Source organism: Metopolophium dirhodum, chromosome 1 (assembly GCF_019925205.1).
Source record: "Metopolophium dirhodum isolate CAU chromosome 1, ASM1992520v1, whole genome shotgun sequence".
Classification (NCBI taxonomy): Eukaryota; Metazoa; Arthropoda; class Insecta; order Hemiptera; family Aphididae; genus Metopolophium; species Metopolophium dirhodum.
This window is the reverse complement of record NC_083560.1, coordinates 112,417,231-112,434,619: the sequence shown is the minus strand read 5'-3', so window position 1 is coordinate 112,434,619 and position 17,389 is coordinate 112,417,231. Positions and strand designations below refer to the sequence as shown.

Below are 17,389 nucleotides of genomic sequence, written 5' to 3'. Positions count from 1 at the left end.
TATTGTATATATATGGTAGGTACTCATTTTTTGCATACCTGGCTAAATTAATATAAGTACTTATGAAATTCATTTTTACTTCGTAATTTACTCATTTTTAAAGAAAAGAAAATTAAAGTTATAATTATTTACACAATTTAATGCCACAACTTTAAAGTTGAGGTATCACTCCTTTTAAATATTTAAAATTATAGTCACTGATTATGACATAGGTGATAGGTACACTCAGCATTTCTTTTCACGTTTCTTATTTAGTAGTTTATTTATTTAAATATTTATACAGCTGTTGAGTTGTTAGTACATACAATAAAACCATAAATGATATAATTATTATTATTGTACAATGAAAAAATTAAATATATATTATATTCTAAAAACCCAATGATTAGGTAACTAAAAAAAAAAATTGGTTTGGTAACTAAGAGACTCTGCCTAAGTCAAACTTCTATCCAAAATATTGTAAAATATTGTAAAATATTCATTATATTTCGTGAGGTGAAGGTGCCAACAACAAACGCTAGATTGTCTAGTTGGTCACATTGGTCCGGCAGAAGTCGTCGCTGGCGGTTCAGGAAAAGGGCCACCTGCCCGCCGTGTTCTTTGTTATCGTTACCGTGTGCGCGCGCTTGCAACTGCATTATTCGCGGTAGTGCGCGTGCGCGAGTGTATCGTATTTTCAATAGCTGCCACTGTTGTCATTACTACAAAAAAAATATACAATGTATAATATTGTATACATATAATAATAATATTATATACTTTATGCTTACCTGCGCGCGGCCCCTTCGACCTTCGTCAACCCGTTACAGTATGCTTCCCCTCCTCCTCCGACCAGTCATGCGACCGGCTCCCGAAGACGCTGGTGCCTCCCTCCACCACCACTCACCGCTACGGTATTACACAACATCACTGTTCCACGACAGCTGCCGACGAACCGCCGTGCTCCGCGAGCCGCGAGGCCTTTTCGTGAATTCGTGATTATAATATCATATCACACGCACGCACGCACCAGCACTTCATCTTGTATTCACGTTGTTATTATTATTATTATTATTATTATTATTATTATTATTATTATTATTATTATTTTTATTCGTCTCGCAGCGTCGTCATTGTCGCCCGGCGCCGCCGAGGTTTACTTTTCTCGTTCAGCATCCGTTTTCCAGACGCCGCAACAGCAGTTACAACCGCCGAAGTATCAGCAGAGTAGTACGCGTCTTCGTTCGTTGCGACGCTTCGCCAGCTGTAGGCTGCCACGGTCCTTCCCGACTTAGCCGAGTCCTGTCTGCGATTATGCTTCGATTCACCGTCGCAGGACCAATGTCGACTGACTGTCGCCACAAGTCATCTTGAAACTCCCAGGTAACAGTCACCTAAAACTGTCCACGGCTCATCCTATTTTAAAATAATTTGTTGGCTGAACACCGTCACTATGTGGTAGCGGACCATTATCATAGTCATCCGAGAGTTCATCTGCCCAAAGCAAAATATATACTAGGTACCCAATTTGATATACACAGGACTGTTAAGACTACGATGGGTTAGCATTTGCCACTTCCAATTCGGTTCTTTTATTCAACATTACTAATTAGGTAGTTTCTCAATGCGAACCAAACACTTGTAACTTATGACTTGGTATAATCATTTATTTTGTCATAGGGTAATGAATTCAATTTGTGTCCAGAACCTACGCATTTGTAATAAGAACTATTACCAATACCCACTTAAAATTGTTTGATAGACGAACATAATTATCAAGTAAACAAAATAAGTTACTCTCAATACTTGTTCTGTATTATTTTATACAATACACTATTTACATTCATAACTGGTTTTTGTTTTTGAGTTTCTGATTAAATATTAAACATGTTGTTGGCATAGCTTGGTTAAAAGTTCCCTATTGATGTACCTACATTTGCTTTGTATGGATATTTAAACTTATACCTTTTGAAAGCAAATCAACTTCCTTAGGGGTACCCTATTGGGTACTAATTGACAGTATTATACCCCTATGTGATTAACTTTTAATTTCACCATACCATAAATATGTCACAAGTTTAGTGAACAGAGATAAAATAGGTGTTGGTTATGCTTATAGTAACATAATGTAATTAAAATATACAAGCTTATTATGTAAATATTATTGCCTCAATTATTACTTATATTTCCATGGAATTAAATTTAACTAAATCTATTTTATTTCAATATATTGAGCGATATAACTTAATATATTATGTTATACTCTGTTCCATCTAAGAAACCGGTTTTGCTCACGTAGACCGAGCCACCGAACAGTGCCTGACCCCCTATGTGATGGCTATACGTTCCGTGATTGGCAGACAATCATCGCCGGCCGTCGTCAGGCGCCTGTGCTAACGCTCTCACCAATGTCTGGATTGTGGTTGGGATGAGTGGTTAAAATGTGGTTTAGTTAGCCGAGTGGTTAACTCTTAGATGGAACAGGGTATAGAACTAGATAAGTAGGGTTCTGGGTTTCACATCTAATGGTTAGGTGTTATAAGTATTAACAATAGGCTGGTATATATTTTATGCTTATTTTTTTTTTTGCTTTTTATATTTTATGCCCAAGTATAAAAAATAATTTCTGAAATATTGTCAAATGATCTCATTTTAAAATTTTAATATCAAGTTAAGTTTCATACTTATGTATTTAATTTAGTATTAATTCAACAACCTATTATTGTTTTACCTGTTTATAGTAATCAGCCATTAGGTATAAGATTTATCAAATGAATTCAGTAGGTATCTTTACAGGTAATTTGTTTTTAAATTTGCTAAATGACAAGTAAACACCTAAAAGTAAATGTTAAAATTAAATGCTGTTAGCTATTGAAGTATATTATGTAAATTGAAACATATTATAGGTATGTTATTGTAATTATTATTATTATTATAGTACGTTTATATAATTATATGATTATGTTAAAACGATTTTAAATCAATAGATAGGTACTCTCTTATTCTCAGGTACTGATATACTATTCAATTATTTTATTTACCTCAATATTATTTTCTCAATTAAAATTCAAAAAATATCAGCCTATACTTTACAGGTATTAACTGGGCCAATCTAGTGAACTGCATAGAGTTTTTTTTTATATTATAATTTGCTTTAAAATTATAATTAAAAAAAAAACACAATTGAGATTCACTAGATAATAATCTTACCTTTAATTTTATAAGAGGTCAATTCACTCTAATTTTTAAACTAACAGATTTAAACGTAATCTGTTGTGCGTACAATTTGTTATGTTAAGCGTTACTAAGACAGAGAACGGATGCAGGTAGTGGGTGTAGCACCCTCTTAATATTGCTATCCACGGGCCATAATAAAAACGAGCCAAGAGTCGCGTGTTTGGCGTATGTAATCTATGAAAATATGTAATACATAAACACTTAATTAAGACAGTAAAAATTCTCCTATAATAATAATACATACTATTTTTAATGTAAAATATTATATATTATAAATAGTATTTGTTCTACAAGGGGAGGGGGGTTATACCCTTCGTATTTTTAACTATATTTAATTACATAAAAACATATATTAAAATTAAAGAGCTTATTAATTTTTTTTCTTAATATATTTTTAAAAGTCAAAATTAAAGTTATACGAATTCCAGTGTTACCTTCACCATAAAGTTTTGATTAAAACAGTATGCGGAGAAGACCGTCACCACTGGAATAGACATCACTGATAACTGATTAAAAATTAGTGAAATTATTTGTCGACAAATGTTGAATATTTATATATTCATAATATATAGTACATCAATTATATATTTATATATTTGTATTTTGGGTGTAAAATATGTATAATACGCCCCAACCCTGCTGTCAATATGTACTTCAGTAGTTAGATATTTCATTAAATAGGATCATAGTATAAAATGTAAATACTGATGGCTTGTATTTATTTATATTTATTAATTTTAAGTAAAGTACCATGAATGACTACGTTATTAGGTACTATCTATATTATTATTATATAATATACTTGTGCACAATGTTTTCTTTCTATACAATTTTTTTTTGTTAAATACGTTATAGATCAGAATAATATTATTTTCTAGTAAATATTATTAATTAGTTAGCAAATCAGCAATTATCAATAACAATATTGTATCTGGTTTTGATGGAATAAATAAAAAAAAATCTTATAGCAACAAGGTTTATTAAAGACACTGAAATATGAAATGTAAGGCAAACATATTATACACCTGTTGAGTAGTTAGAAAGCTAACGAATTTTCCAAGAATCTTTTTATGGGAAAATAAAATAATAATTTTTTTAATAATAAATACAGTAGGTAATAAAAATTTTTTTTGAATTTTGAAAAAAATTATTTCCACATTTAAGATTTTTGTACATATTATGTTTTTATTTTTTTTAATAATATTCATGCATTTTAAAGTTAATATATATTTTTTAGTTTAGCAATACTACATAATACTACAAAATACACTTTAAAAAAATACAGGTAGTACCTACCACAAAAATAACTCTGGGTCAATGATTATCAATTATTTGGTAACATTTGGTGAGTTTCTATATTTATTAGTTGTCGGAGCTTGGTATAAATAATATTGATCAAAATTAAATAGAACAGCTAGGTGGGCCATCATCTTTGCTTGAGGTATTTGCTCTTATAGAGAATGCAAACCCGCATGTATACCTAAATTTTAAAACTTGCTCTAAGATTAAATTATCTATAAAAGTTTATGAGATATATTTCAAACTTTTAAATTTATAAATAGGCCAATCTCTCTTATATTAAAGCTAACCAAATTGGTTGTACTGAACATAATATAACACATGCATGTTCAGTGTCCTCTTAATCATAATTCATAATTATTCATCGACCTTCTAATAATTATTTCTTTGTAATACATCAACCTGGTTTATAATACATACCTAAAAGGATTATTGTAGAAGTTATTTTTACAAACTACTTTTCTAGTGTATTTTTAAAACATCACTCTTTTATAACCCCAATCGTATTATCACAAAAATTAAATAATAACGTTTTAGGTAATCCTATTCTGTCTTGGTTAACATCTTTCATTACTGACAGACTTCAAATTATTAAATACAACATTTTTTTTTATTTTATCCTTATCATGTTTCTTCTGCAGTTCAGTAAGGTTCTCACCTTTCCACACTTTTATGAATGATATAACCTTAAATCTGCAATTTACTGAATTTACAAATTACATAGATCTATGAATATAGTTGAAAAGTGATGCGGTGGAAATAATATGAGTTTAAACCTGTCTAAATTCTGAGTTATTTCTTTTTGTTGAAAAAATCACATATACATTCTTCTTATTTAAGATCAAACATTATGTGGCAAATCGTTATATATATTAGGTACTTGGAAATTACCTAGTTTACATCTGATTTAACTTTTAACCGCCATATCTCTATAATTATCAATAAGGCGGCAAGACAGTTAGGATTCATTAGACAACATTTTTTTTTTTTTAATTGGTCATTAAGCCCGGCAACTATGGCCATTAGCTGTTTTGTTTGTTTATTTGTAGGGGAGGATACTGTTGGTTGGTAAACACGTGTGTATAGTTTTTTGGCAGATTTTCAAGTGGGCACCCGTAGGTATCTGCCATGCCCGGGTGGGGGATGGCGGCACTTGTTCTCTGGACACCGTGACTTGTCTGAAGAAAAATGCCGTCCATGGCCGAGGAATCGAACTCGGGTCGACTGCGTCGCAGCCGACGCCTTAGTCCGCTCGGTCACTCCGTCCCCCATTAGACAACATTGTAATAATGTTAATAGCATTAAAATTTTAAATACGCTTTACTATCCTTCAAAACGTTTGTTCATGTCTGGAATATAATTAATCTCTTTGATCACCACATCAACTATTTTTATTAAAAGATGTAGATTCTATTCAAAATCGATTTCTACGTTTTGTTTCCTTTAATTGCAATATTTACTAAACTCCATATTCATCATATACAAATTATATAATGAGTAATATTTATTTGTATTTATTCTAAATAATTCATAGTTTATTGTACATTATAATATATAATTGTAATTATTGGACTTATGTACTATAAAAATAAAATTCCAATTATTTATACAACAAATTAGCAAAAAATTGTGCAAGTTAACAATAATTAAAAATAAGAGGCTATAAGTTTTATATGTATTATATATTATATTGGATTATGTTGCTTTCAATTATGTAATGTAAACTTTATATTTTAAATCAAATCATAGTGTTATAATAATGTTGAATTTTTGTTTTTTTTTTCAGTAAAATTACTATGGACAAACGTCAAAAAAATAATTATTCACCAAGTACAACAGAAAAAACAAGTCCAGAAAAAAAGAATGAAAAACTACTATCAAACATCGGTTATGGAAAAATTTTAGTTAAAACAGAATCAAACATAATGAACAATAGAGTTTCAGATTCAATTAATTCGATTAAACCAGCTGTGCTGACTGATCAAGATATTAATAATTACATACTAAATTGTGTTTCAAATTTAAAAGTTAGTGATCCAAAATCTCCTACACATTCCAAGTTATTTCCATTCAAATCAATGGATTTATCTAACTCAACAGATAGATTACAAAGTAATAATTCTTTAGATAGTATGAACGGTACTAACAATTTGTATTTACATTCCAACATTGATCAAGGTAAATATCCTAGAAGCAATATGACATTAAAACCTTCATTATCAAGTCCACCACCATACTGCACATCAATAGGAAATCGAGACTCGCCAAGTCCTCGTGCTAGTATTGGGTCTATTAGTCATGAATTAAAATCATCTCCTTTATATGAAAATGTTGATTTTTATAATGGTGGTCGCTCTTCTACTCAAACTCCTACATATTACCATCAAAGACCTAGACCAGGTTCACATTCCAGTGGTGGATCTCAAGACTCAAGACATTCCAGCCCTAGAACTAGCATAGTTTCTTGTGAAGGTTCTTCAGCGCTATATGAATCAACTTACCGTAAAGCTCAACCTCAAGTTCCAGTCAGCTACCCCAAATACATTCCACCTATGGGAAAGGAAGTTCCACCTTATGAAGCACCACCTGTTTATGAAACTTTATCGGATACTAATAAAAATTCAAATTGTTATGAACCTGCTAAACCTGGTCCACAAGTACCCACACAATCTATGGATCATATTAGCCGTTACCCAGCTCAACATGCTACACCATACATAAAACCCATACCTACTATTGTTCCACAAGCAATAAAAGCCTTATCAGAGTATGCGTCTCAAACAAATCCTCAAAACATGAGATCATATAATTCTGCAAATAATGTAAGCTATTCTCAAGATCCAGTAACACCAAAATCAACATCAGTAGCATCACAGATGTGTGTAGTAGGGCAACCAGCACTTGCCGAATCTAGATCTCAAAAACAACATAATACCATGCCTAAAATTTTTCAAACAGCATCAGCATATCAACAGGAGTCACCAATACATCAAAATAAATTAACACGGACTTCACCAACACCTCCTTTACCTATTAAAATTAAACAACCAGCTAAAAATCTTCTTCCATATAATGTTACTCCACCTAGACCAATGGTAATTTTATTTCAATTATTATATAAATAAATACAGTAATTCTGTGCATTCGTGGCTGTTAAAATTGTAGTTAATGACAGACAAAATATCTTAAATTTCTTATTTAGTTATCATAATTTGATAATAATTAATTTAAACAACCATTTGTGGAAGTACAATTTTTGAATTGTTGAATTTATAAAACTATATTGTTCCAATAAACTTTAACACTTTTACTTTCATTTTAGGGACCAACAGAAGCAGAAAAGAAAATTGAAGAACTAACTAGACAGTTAGAAGAACAGATGGAAACTCAAGAAGTTGCTGTTGGTGGAGAATATTTTGGTCGGTCCTATTATTTATAACCTTAATAAAATAAAATAATTTAAATGATTTTACATAATTGAATTAATCTTATTTAGGAATATGCCATACTTGTGGTAATAAAGTTACTGGTGCTGGCCAGGCTTGTCAAGCAATGGGAAATTTGTATCATACTAATTGTTTCATATGCTGTGCTTGTGGTCGTGCACTTCGTGGTAAAGCTTTCTATAATGTTTATGGAAGAGTGTACTGTGAAGAAGATTACATGGTATTAACTTTAAATAATTAAACATACTATTGTTTGTTTATAATAATAATACATAGAACTAATTTTGCAGTGGTTGGGCGCTACTGGTTTTTTTGTAACGCTCTAACGCTATAGCGACTCTCCCAAAAAAGTAGTTCAATATTGCTACTTTTTTTAATTTTCTTGACAGTAAATATTGTAATTTGGTGTTTTTGTTATTTATTTAGTACATAGGTTTTCAACAAACTGCTGAGAAATGTTCGATATGTGGACATTTAATAATGGAAATGATTTTACAAGCTATGGGAAAATCCTTTCATCCCGGTTGTTTTCGGTGCTGCGTTTGCAATGGTTGTTTGGATGGAATACCATTTACAGTGGATATTGACAATAAAATTTACTGTGTTGCTGATTATCATAGGTTAGCATAATATGTTAATCATTACTTACACTCTAACTGAACATATTAATTTTAAGTGGTATAATATATAATTATGAACTACTAACATTATATTACTATACTATATAAAGTATTATTATGTACATTGTACATTTAATTTTTGATATTGTAATAAATATATAGTATGGGGTGCCATAATCTTATATAAAAATCTTGGACAGGCTGCAATAATAGTGAATTAGATTGATATAAAAGTATTATTGTATCATATTATTATCTATCTGAAAAGTAAAAATAGACAAATAGTTCAATGCACTACAAATTATAAGTTACAACAATGCAACAACAATTTATTGTAACAACTTATTCTTTAATAGATTATAAAATGAATAGATATTATGTTTTTTAACTATCAAAAATATTATCACGTTATAAATTATTGATATTCATATTTAGTAGAAGATTTAATAGATGAATGAAGAGATGATATGGATGAAGGGTCACAACTTATTATTAAATAGGTAAATAAATATGTATGTTAGCAACTTTTTGATACGCTTGACCACTCCACACCCCGTCTATTAGCTGGTTCGCCGCTATATGTTGGACGGGTAATTTAACGGCCAATGAAATGAGGCGAACTATGACTATGGTTTGGAAGGGTGGGATGCACTAACCAGACTACACCTCGTATTGTTGCTGACATACCTATCTATTTTGTCATGGCTACTCGTAAAATTGTCGTTAAATTAAAATACTTTCTACGGTATCTCTATTAAAAAAAAACATGTTAGAAATTATGTACTAAAGGTATTGCAAAAATAGGCACTGTGTTGTTATGATTTACGTCCATTAAAAAATTCTCATTTTTCACTTTAACACGTTCACAGCAAAGTATTACAAAATGTGACATGGGGTCTTTAGGTGGACCGGTGTCGCGTATATGTGACATGGTGAATATTGTTTTATATGTGATTGATTTTCACTAATTTATTTTAACAAATATTAAGTTTCCGTGGTCGATTCTATTTTTTTTACAGCTTGTTCAAATTTTTGTGACCAGATTAAATTATTATTTGTATTTTTTGAATCAGATTTTTGTCAAAAGCCATTTTATACGAGGTTTTTTTTTAAGAGCACTTGGATTTACTTTCGGTCGTGAACCTGTTAAAGCAATTGATTATTGATTATAATTTGGTTTAATAAAATCTTAGAAATTAATCAATTTAAAATTTCTCAGAACTCTGGGACATATCTGCTTATATACTGCTGTTCATAGTCAAAACCGGCAACAGTCCAGGTTTACAGACCTATATCATCTCTAATATAGTCACTATTTTATTATTTTTTCATTATTCTATTATTAGTATGAAATGTTAATAATTTTTCATATTAAATAATATGTATAATATAATAACATCATTTAACAATGATTTGTAAATAATAAAAAAAATTCATTGTCAACCCGAAATGTCACAGATTTACAAATCTTCTTTATTTTCCAGAAATATTGTTCTTAATAGCTTGCAAATTAATATGGTTGTATTATTTTACAAATATAAATATATTCATATATTTTAATTACTTACAGGAAATATGCCCCTAAATGCGCGTCTTGTGGAAAAGGAATTACACCAGTTGAAGTAATTATTATTAGGTTTATTTTTGCTGACTGGTGTTCAATTTTACTTTAATTCTTTTTTTGTTTCAGGGTACTGAGGAAACTGTACGAGTTGTATCAATGGATAAAGATTTTCACGTTGATTGCTTTATTTGCGAGGTCCATATTTTTCAAATTAATATGTTTAAAATATTTAAATACTTATTGAAGTTGTAACTTTTAGGAATGTGGAATGCAATTAACGGATGAACCTGATAAGAGATGTTATCCATTAGATTCTCATTTATTATGCAGATCATGTCATATATCACATTTAAATGAAAATACACCTGAATTAGAGGTAAAATATTACTATTCAGAAATTGTTAAGTATAAATAAAGGTATTAATTAATAAATATAATTTTTTTTTAGAGTGTTTCTGCTACATACGAATATTTAGATTGAAGATTTGAATAGTTGGCTGTAATCATAATGTGTCAACTATTAGGACTGTTAGGACTATTAAGAATGGTTATAAACTTGGGACGAATTAAAATTAAATTTTTATAATTTTATTTCGTTACCTATGTTAACAATTGAAAGATACTTTAAGTAAATAAAACTTATTATAAACACTATTTAAAATAACATTATAATAGGGAGACCAACAGAGAACATGACATTTAACATCATACCATTTTATGTTTATAGTAAATTAAATTAAATTATCTTGGCGTATTTATTAGTATAAAAAAAAATGCCACGTCCTATAAAACCTAGTGTTTCTAAGCTTATCATAGGGTACATTTATTGAAAATAATATTTATTAGATTGAATATTTTAATAGTAATTTTAAAATGAACTAATGATTTTTTTTAAATTTAGTATTAGATTTTTCCATAGATTTTTGTATATTCATAAATATGTATAATGTGTATATAATAACATTTAACACATTAAATTAATTATTATTATAGTAATTTTTATTTTATTATCATTGTGATTCATCTATGTTTCTGTTATTTCCTATTAAATCAAATATTTTAAATATTATTTTTTTATTTCAAGTATTACTTATAATTGTATACATTTTTCGCTAAATACTAAATAATTATTTTTTATCAGTTCAGTCAATACACATTACACATAAATAATGCAATAGTCTTTATACAATTTTTTTATCATTATTCATATTATCTTACCATTGTTTAATTTTGTTTTATGCTAATTACAAATTTAGTTTTTGTATACTATTATTTTTCTTATTTGCTTTGATATAATATATCTAACCACTTATTGGTACTGGTCTAATTTAATATGTATTATAAATTATAATATTAATTAATTCAATTTATTTTAGTTAATTTTGTATATATTAATAAACAAAATATAAAATTAAAATGTGTAAACGTTTATCTAAATTAGTGTTTCTTAGTCTGTTATTATCTACTGAACTTGCATCAAAGTTTTATCCTTAATACAGACAAATATTTATTTTATATTCATTATACACAATTGTGTGTCTGTTAAACCTTTTATTGATAGAACAATACAAACACATTAATAATAATATTATTTATTTTACTTATTAGTTAAGTTACTTAAAATCAGTACTTGTATTATTTAATAAAGTATAATTTTATAGTTAAAAATTGGAACTAACTATCTTAATTTAGAGCCTATTTGGTATTTAAAATCTTCAGATTGAGAACCACTGATTTAGTTTATAAGTAAAAATTAACTCGTCTGTACAGCTAATATATTGGGTAGAATGGTAGATGGTATATTGAACCCATTCAATAGTTTAAAAATATACATTTTTAAGAATATTGTGTAATAACAATTATTAATTTGTTGATATTTAATATTTTTAACTTGTTTCTAATCTTAATTTATACTCAGTATTTAAAACACAAACTATACGCTTATTTTTTTCAATTTAAAAATTGTTTCATTTTCTGTTATATGTATCGCTATTGTCATAGTAATTTTTTTTATATATTATGAACTTTGTTGTTTGTTATTTATCATTGTTTTTTTCGAAACTGTAAATATCGTGCAAAATGCAAATCATAATATTATTGAAATATTTTCAGGTTGTGATATTTATAATTTAAGTATACCTTAATTATAGTACATAGTTATATTAATTTGTACTATTTTATAGTAGACATTAATATTGATTACCAAATTTTTTTTTTTAAGCTTCTATTTTAATTTTTGAAACAGTAGTAAAAATATTTAATATTATTATGCTTTACTGTTAAATTATAATAATACATAGTTGATTAAGTTAAACATCTAATACACTTATCGAATGATGGTATGGTATTTAAAGTATATGTATCTGGAAGGCGGAAGATTATTATAATATAGTTTTAATTAATAATGCAGATATATCATAATTATTTTCTTTATCCTTGCAGAAACTTGGCCAATCTAGTTTCTAACTGGTGTTCCATGATTTTGTCTGTGGCATTCTTAAATATTTTTGTTCTTTTCGTTGATTCTTAATATTTATACATAACACATCAATTAAATATATTCATACAAATTTAATCATGTGAAAATGATTTTACACTAATACTAAAAAAAACTATACAAGTGTTTAGACTTTTAGAGTTGATATTTCTTTCTTCTCTTTAAAAATATGAAAATAATGTTCAATTAAAAGTTTTTTACTTTATTTCCTCACGGTTTCTGCTAAATTGACTGCTTGACCAATGAAGGTTAAATCTAGGACCACGTACTGGAGAAGGAGTTATCAAGGTATCAATATTATAATTAATAAAATAAAATAGCAGGACTGTACAGCTGACTACTATTTCTAGGCGTAGACCAGGGATAACAAGAGGTAGGAAGCGTTTACTCTCAGGTAATTTATAATAATAGACATATATAATAATTATATTCTGCCTTAACAAATTTGATTATGTTGTAGGTAGACCAGCTTTAAGTGATCATGGTACATCTAAAAAAAACCCCCAGGAAACTATTACAAAACATAAAACGTTGTTTTCCTAACGGAAAATCTCATTGATTATATTAATTTATTATATAAAGTAGATAATAAAGTATAATAAATTTAAATAGAAATTTATATTTAAGTTGCCTACTTAAGTTAATTAAATGTATATATTTCATATTTTTGAATAGGTAAAAAAAAGGTAAAAAACATTATATTATATAGTAATAGAAATAATAATTCATAACCTATATGCATATTATTATCATCATTAATCATTATAATATATTATATAAAAAAATATTTGTTATAATAATTAATAATTTAAATTTTCTCTTTAAATGGGTAAACCAATCAGAAGGCAGGATTTAATCAAGGGTCTTATTTCGTGCGCAGAATAATGATTTGTGATGGGCGGACTGTGGAGACTGACGGTGTTTAATTTTTTCTCCCATGAATTCCTCCATGAATTTCTCATAGCTACCGCAACCTCGCCGATTTAACGACCAACTAAAGTTCATTTTATAGTATAGGACTAGCTCTAAGTAAAACTCGGGGCCTGTTGGACTTGCCAATTTTGGAGACAATGTCGTTGGAATTATAAAAGTCGCAAAGGTTGTAAGACGAAAGTTTAGGATTTGTTATAAGGATTAGTGATATGGATTGGAGATAAGGTTTGGCGCTTCGGTGAGAATGTTTAAAAGTTTAAGTGTCTAGCAATCCGTCACGAACATTGTAAATTATTAAATTTTTTACAGATAAAAAAAAAGAGTTTTTTTCGCTGGATTTTTATTTAGCGAGGTAGATTTCCGAAACTGGAGAACGAATTTTGTTGTTTGGGATCTTGTTAGATTCAAATTGAGCAGGAAAAGAGCAGAGAACATTTTCAGAATTTAATCTCTAGTTAATTCACTACAAAACTGTAAAGCTGAAAAACATAAAAAAAACGCCCAATAAAATTTGTTTTAACATTTTTTTAATATTCTGCAATAAATTAACTACCTATTAAAGATAAAGTTCTGAAAATCTTCACTGCAGTTCTCCTAACCAATGTGAATCTAACAAGACCCCAAACAACGAAATCCGCTCTCCTGTTTCGAATATCTATCTCACTAAATGGAAATAAAAATGATTTTTTGTGGGGCTATTCACACCGACATTTTTCTGGATTCAAATTGTTATACCGCTTGGGTGTCATATCAGTTAATAAATTAACAAAAATTAAAAATTAAAAAAGTTTACATGACGATCCCTGACATGGCATGCGTTTTTTTTTTTAATAAACAATTTAATAGTTAAATTACAAATTATTTGTTATATAAGCAATTCAAATGTTAAATTACTATTATGTACATGACATTATATTTTTTTTTAAATAAACAATTAATTAGGTAAAAATACAATAGTTAAATTACAATATGTACATTATATTATATTTTTATATACAGACATGAAATAAGTCAAAAACACAATAATTAAATTACAATTAAATACATGATATTATATTTTTTTTTACATAAACAATTAAATCGTTAAAATACAATAGTTAAATTACAATGATGTAGGTACATGACATAATATTATGGTACAAAAATTTAGTAGTAAAAATATTCATACAGTTATATTATTAAAATTTAAAAATACCCATTCGACATTAGTTACGAACCCGCTTTGCAGCAGATTTGCATCCAGAGAGAACCACGAGGAGGTTGTCGAACTTTCTCTCCACATTATATCTCAGTCAATTACTCAACTGTCCATGAAGTACCCAGATGTACAGATCCCTAAAGATTAGGGTACTTCAATGGCCAACAACGCCCGGTGGATCACATGGATCCATGACGGTACAACATAAGTTGTATGTAAGTATGTCCGTAGTCTTAGGTTAGTAAGTCTCAAAAAATATATATCATTATTGAAGAAAAAACTAATGTGAATAAAAAAAATATTTAATTTGAAAATTGATATATTTTCTGTGTTGACAATTCACCGAGACTATACCCCGAGAGGTAATATTTCCCTGTACACAATGTTCTTTGTGACAAACCGACCGTTGCCGTCAGCGTAAATTGTCCATGAGTGAACACGGGCAACGGCAGATGCAAACCAACCCTGTCAGACGTTGGACACACTTTTGTCTTCCTCCAAACTAATCATCTGCATAGCATTGGCATGAGCTATATCAAATAAATCTTCTAATTTTGATCTGTAAACTGTTTTTCCTTATTTATTTGGTTTTCATTCTTTCTTGTTGCATGTTTCTGTAAATTTCTCCATTCATTATACATTTTTTCTAATTTCTCAACACAACGTGGAAAATCTCTTATTGGTATTCGCGCTTTTTCCCAAAATACAATTGTTTCTTTTAAAACTAAAGAGCAACTCTTTCTCACATTAAGCTTAACTTTTCTGAGATTATAAAACAAAACCTTTAACACTTGCATGTTTGATGGTAACTTACTGCCTATAATTTGATTTGCATCGTCTCCGATCAAATATATTTTTGTTTGATCACGAAGTTCGTATGCTAGCGACATTATAACAACTATTTTATAAATGTACTTTGTAGTAACGACACCAGTGACTTTACAATGACTAATGACAAATACGAACATTCACAGTCACCGAGATTATAATTCACATTAGATATCAAACGTAATTAAGATAAAAACGGACTATGTACGATTAAAATGTAAACCGTATCGGTGGGGTATTTTTCTATTTACATCCATGACTACGGTATATTATAGTAGCAACTTTAAGGGCTTTGGGGCACGGGTTAAATTTATCCGATTATATTAAAATGTTGTATACATAATTTTTATACACATTGGAACCTTTTTGGAGGCATCGGTCATAAATAATCAAAAAAAAAAAAATCCCTGTAAATAAGAACCACCCTAATGGACATACTATTATTTGTTTTTGACATCCATATAACCATTGTACGAACATACTCCCATACGTCACCGTCATTAGGGCATTATGGATCAATATAATAATAAAAAAACTGTAAGTATCGATCAATATTTCATATTAACATTTTAACAAAATAGATACCTAGGTATTAATTAAATTAGTAAAAGAAATCATTGACACAATGATTCAATAATCAATAATTACTGTAGTAGGTAATGTACATAATACTATTATTATTATTAACCTCGTATTACTACAGCATAATGACCACTGTCACAGTGCATTTTTTTTCAACGTTTAATTTTCTTTTGATTTGTGCTGTATAGTAACAATATATTTTTTAAAATAGGAATTTAATGATGATGAATCCATTGGTACTGACAGTATACTTAGTTTGTATGAGTGCCACGAGTAGTGATGATTTTGAATGCAATTATGATAAACAATAGTTACAAAACATCAAACACTATCCACTGATTGGTGATCACTAGTCACTACTCAGTACTCAATACCGTAATATTTCTAACAAATCGAACAAACTATCGCAGTATGATATCAGATTAGATAATATTATCTATATCTATAAAATAATATTTTGAGGCGCACACAGTATCTAACTCACAGTATCTCGGTTGCCTGTCTACGTTTGGGGCGACTTCATTGTTAGTCCTGCAGTGATACACTTGTCCTTAAGCATAGAATACCCTAGGTCCACGACTTGGAAAACGTCTGGGGTTGAAGTCACTGGAGAACGCAGTGAATTCCAAACAGTTGTTGTACCTTCGATTCTCAGCTCTAAAGCTCCTGGCTTCCCTTGAATCAGAAGTCAACAAATTCATTAGTAACACAGGCGCGGGTTGCAACACCCGCTCTCCTGTTACGGTCACGAGACCGCTATTACAACATGTATAGAAACCACCCTGTCTGGTACTTTCGATGGGAAAGTGACGGGCACCACAGTCTCTACAGACCGCATTCAACGCCCCAATGTAATGTTTTTCCGGGAACGCCAGGCGGACGATTTATCATTGGTGCACGCCTTCTAGCCTAGAGGGCGTACACCAATGATAAATAGCCTGTTCGACCGGAACACCCGGGGGAATTGGTTCGAAGTGCAATTGAAATTACAAAATTGTAACAGACATAGATATAGGTAATATTCACTAACCTCTTCATCGACGCCTTGAAGTAAAATGTCGATTTTAAGTTGCATCTCCTCGTTGTTGTCCACCATCTCTACTTGGCCTGGTACTACCTCGACGTCGTCCATTAGGACTTCGTCCATCCGAACTTCGGTAATTTCTACGTTTTTTGAAAAATAAACAAGTATCAACATATGTGTCC

General features: G+C 29.4%; 1 protein-coding gene across 3 annotated transcripts; it reads left to right on the top strand.

The window, feature by feature from the left end:
- Positions 1-893: 893 nt before the first annotated feature.
- On the top strand, positions 894-12,841 carry LOC132935018 (Wilms tumor protein 1-interacting protein). 3 transcript variants are annotated; one of them, XM_061001450.1, is made up of 10 exons: positions 894-1,031; positions 1,105-1,362; positions 6,302-7,610; positions 7,838-7,934; positions 8,012-8,181; positions 8,388-8,581; positions 10,152-10,203; positions 10,272-10,340; positions 10,405-10,521; positions 10,594-12,841. In XM_061001450.1, the coding sequence occupies exons 3-10, from the start codon at positions 6,312-6,314 to the stop codon at positions 10,624-10,626; spliced, it is 2,031 nt and encodes a 676-aa protein (XP_060857433.1). In that variant the 5' UTR covers positions 894-1,031; positions 1,105-1,362; positions 6,302-6,311; the 3' UTR covers positions 10,627-12,841. The 3 variants fall into 3 exon arrangements, with proteins under 3 accessions (XP_060857433.1, XP_060857434.1, XP_060857435.1); XM_061001451.1 differs by having other exon boundaries at positions 895-1,023; XM_061001452.1 differs by having other exon boundaries at positions 928-1,034.
- The last annotated feature ends 4,548 nt before the right edge of the window (positions 12,842-17,389 follow it).

Coding starts and splice junctions, on each gene's coding strand:
- LOC132935018 (XM_061001450.1), top strand. CDS start 6,312: ATGGACAAACGTCAAAAAAATAATTATTCACCAAGTACAACAGAAAAA. Junction 8,182..8,387: donor ACTGTGAAGAAGATTACATG/GTATTAACTTTA, acceptor TTATTTATTTAG/TACATAGGTTTTCAACAAAC. Junction 10,341..10,404: donor TTGATTGCTTTATTTGCGAG/GTCCATATTTTT, acceptor TGTAACTTTTAG/GAATGTGGAATGCAATTAAC.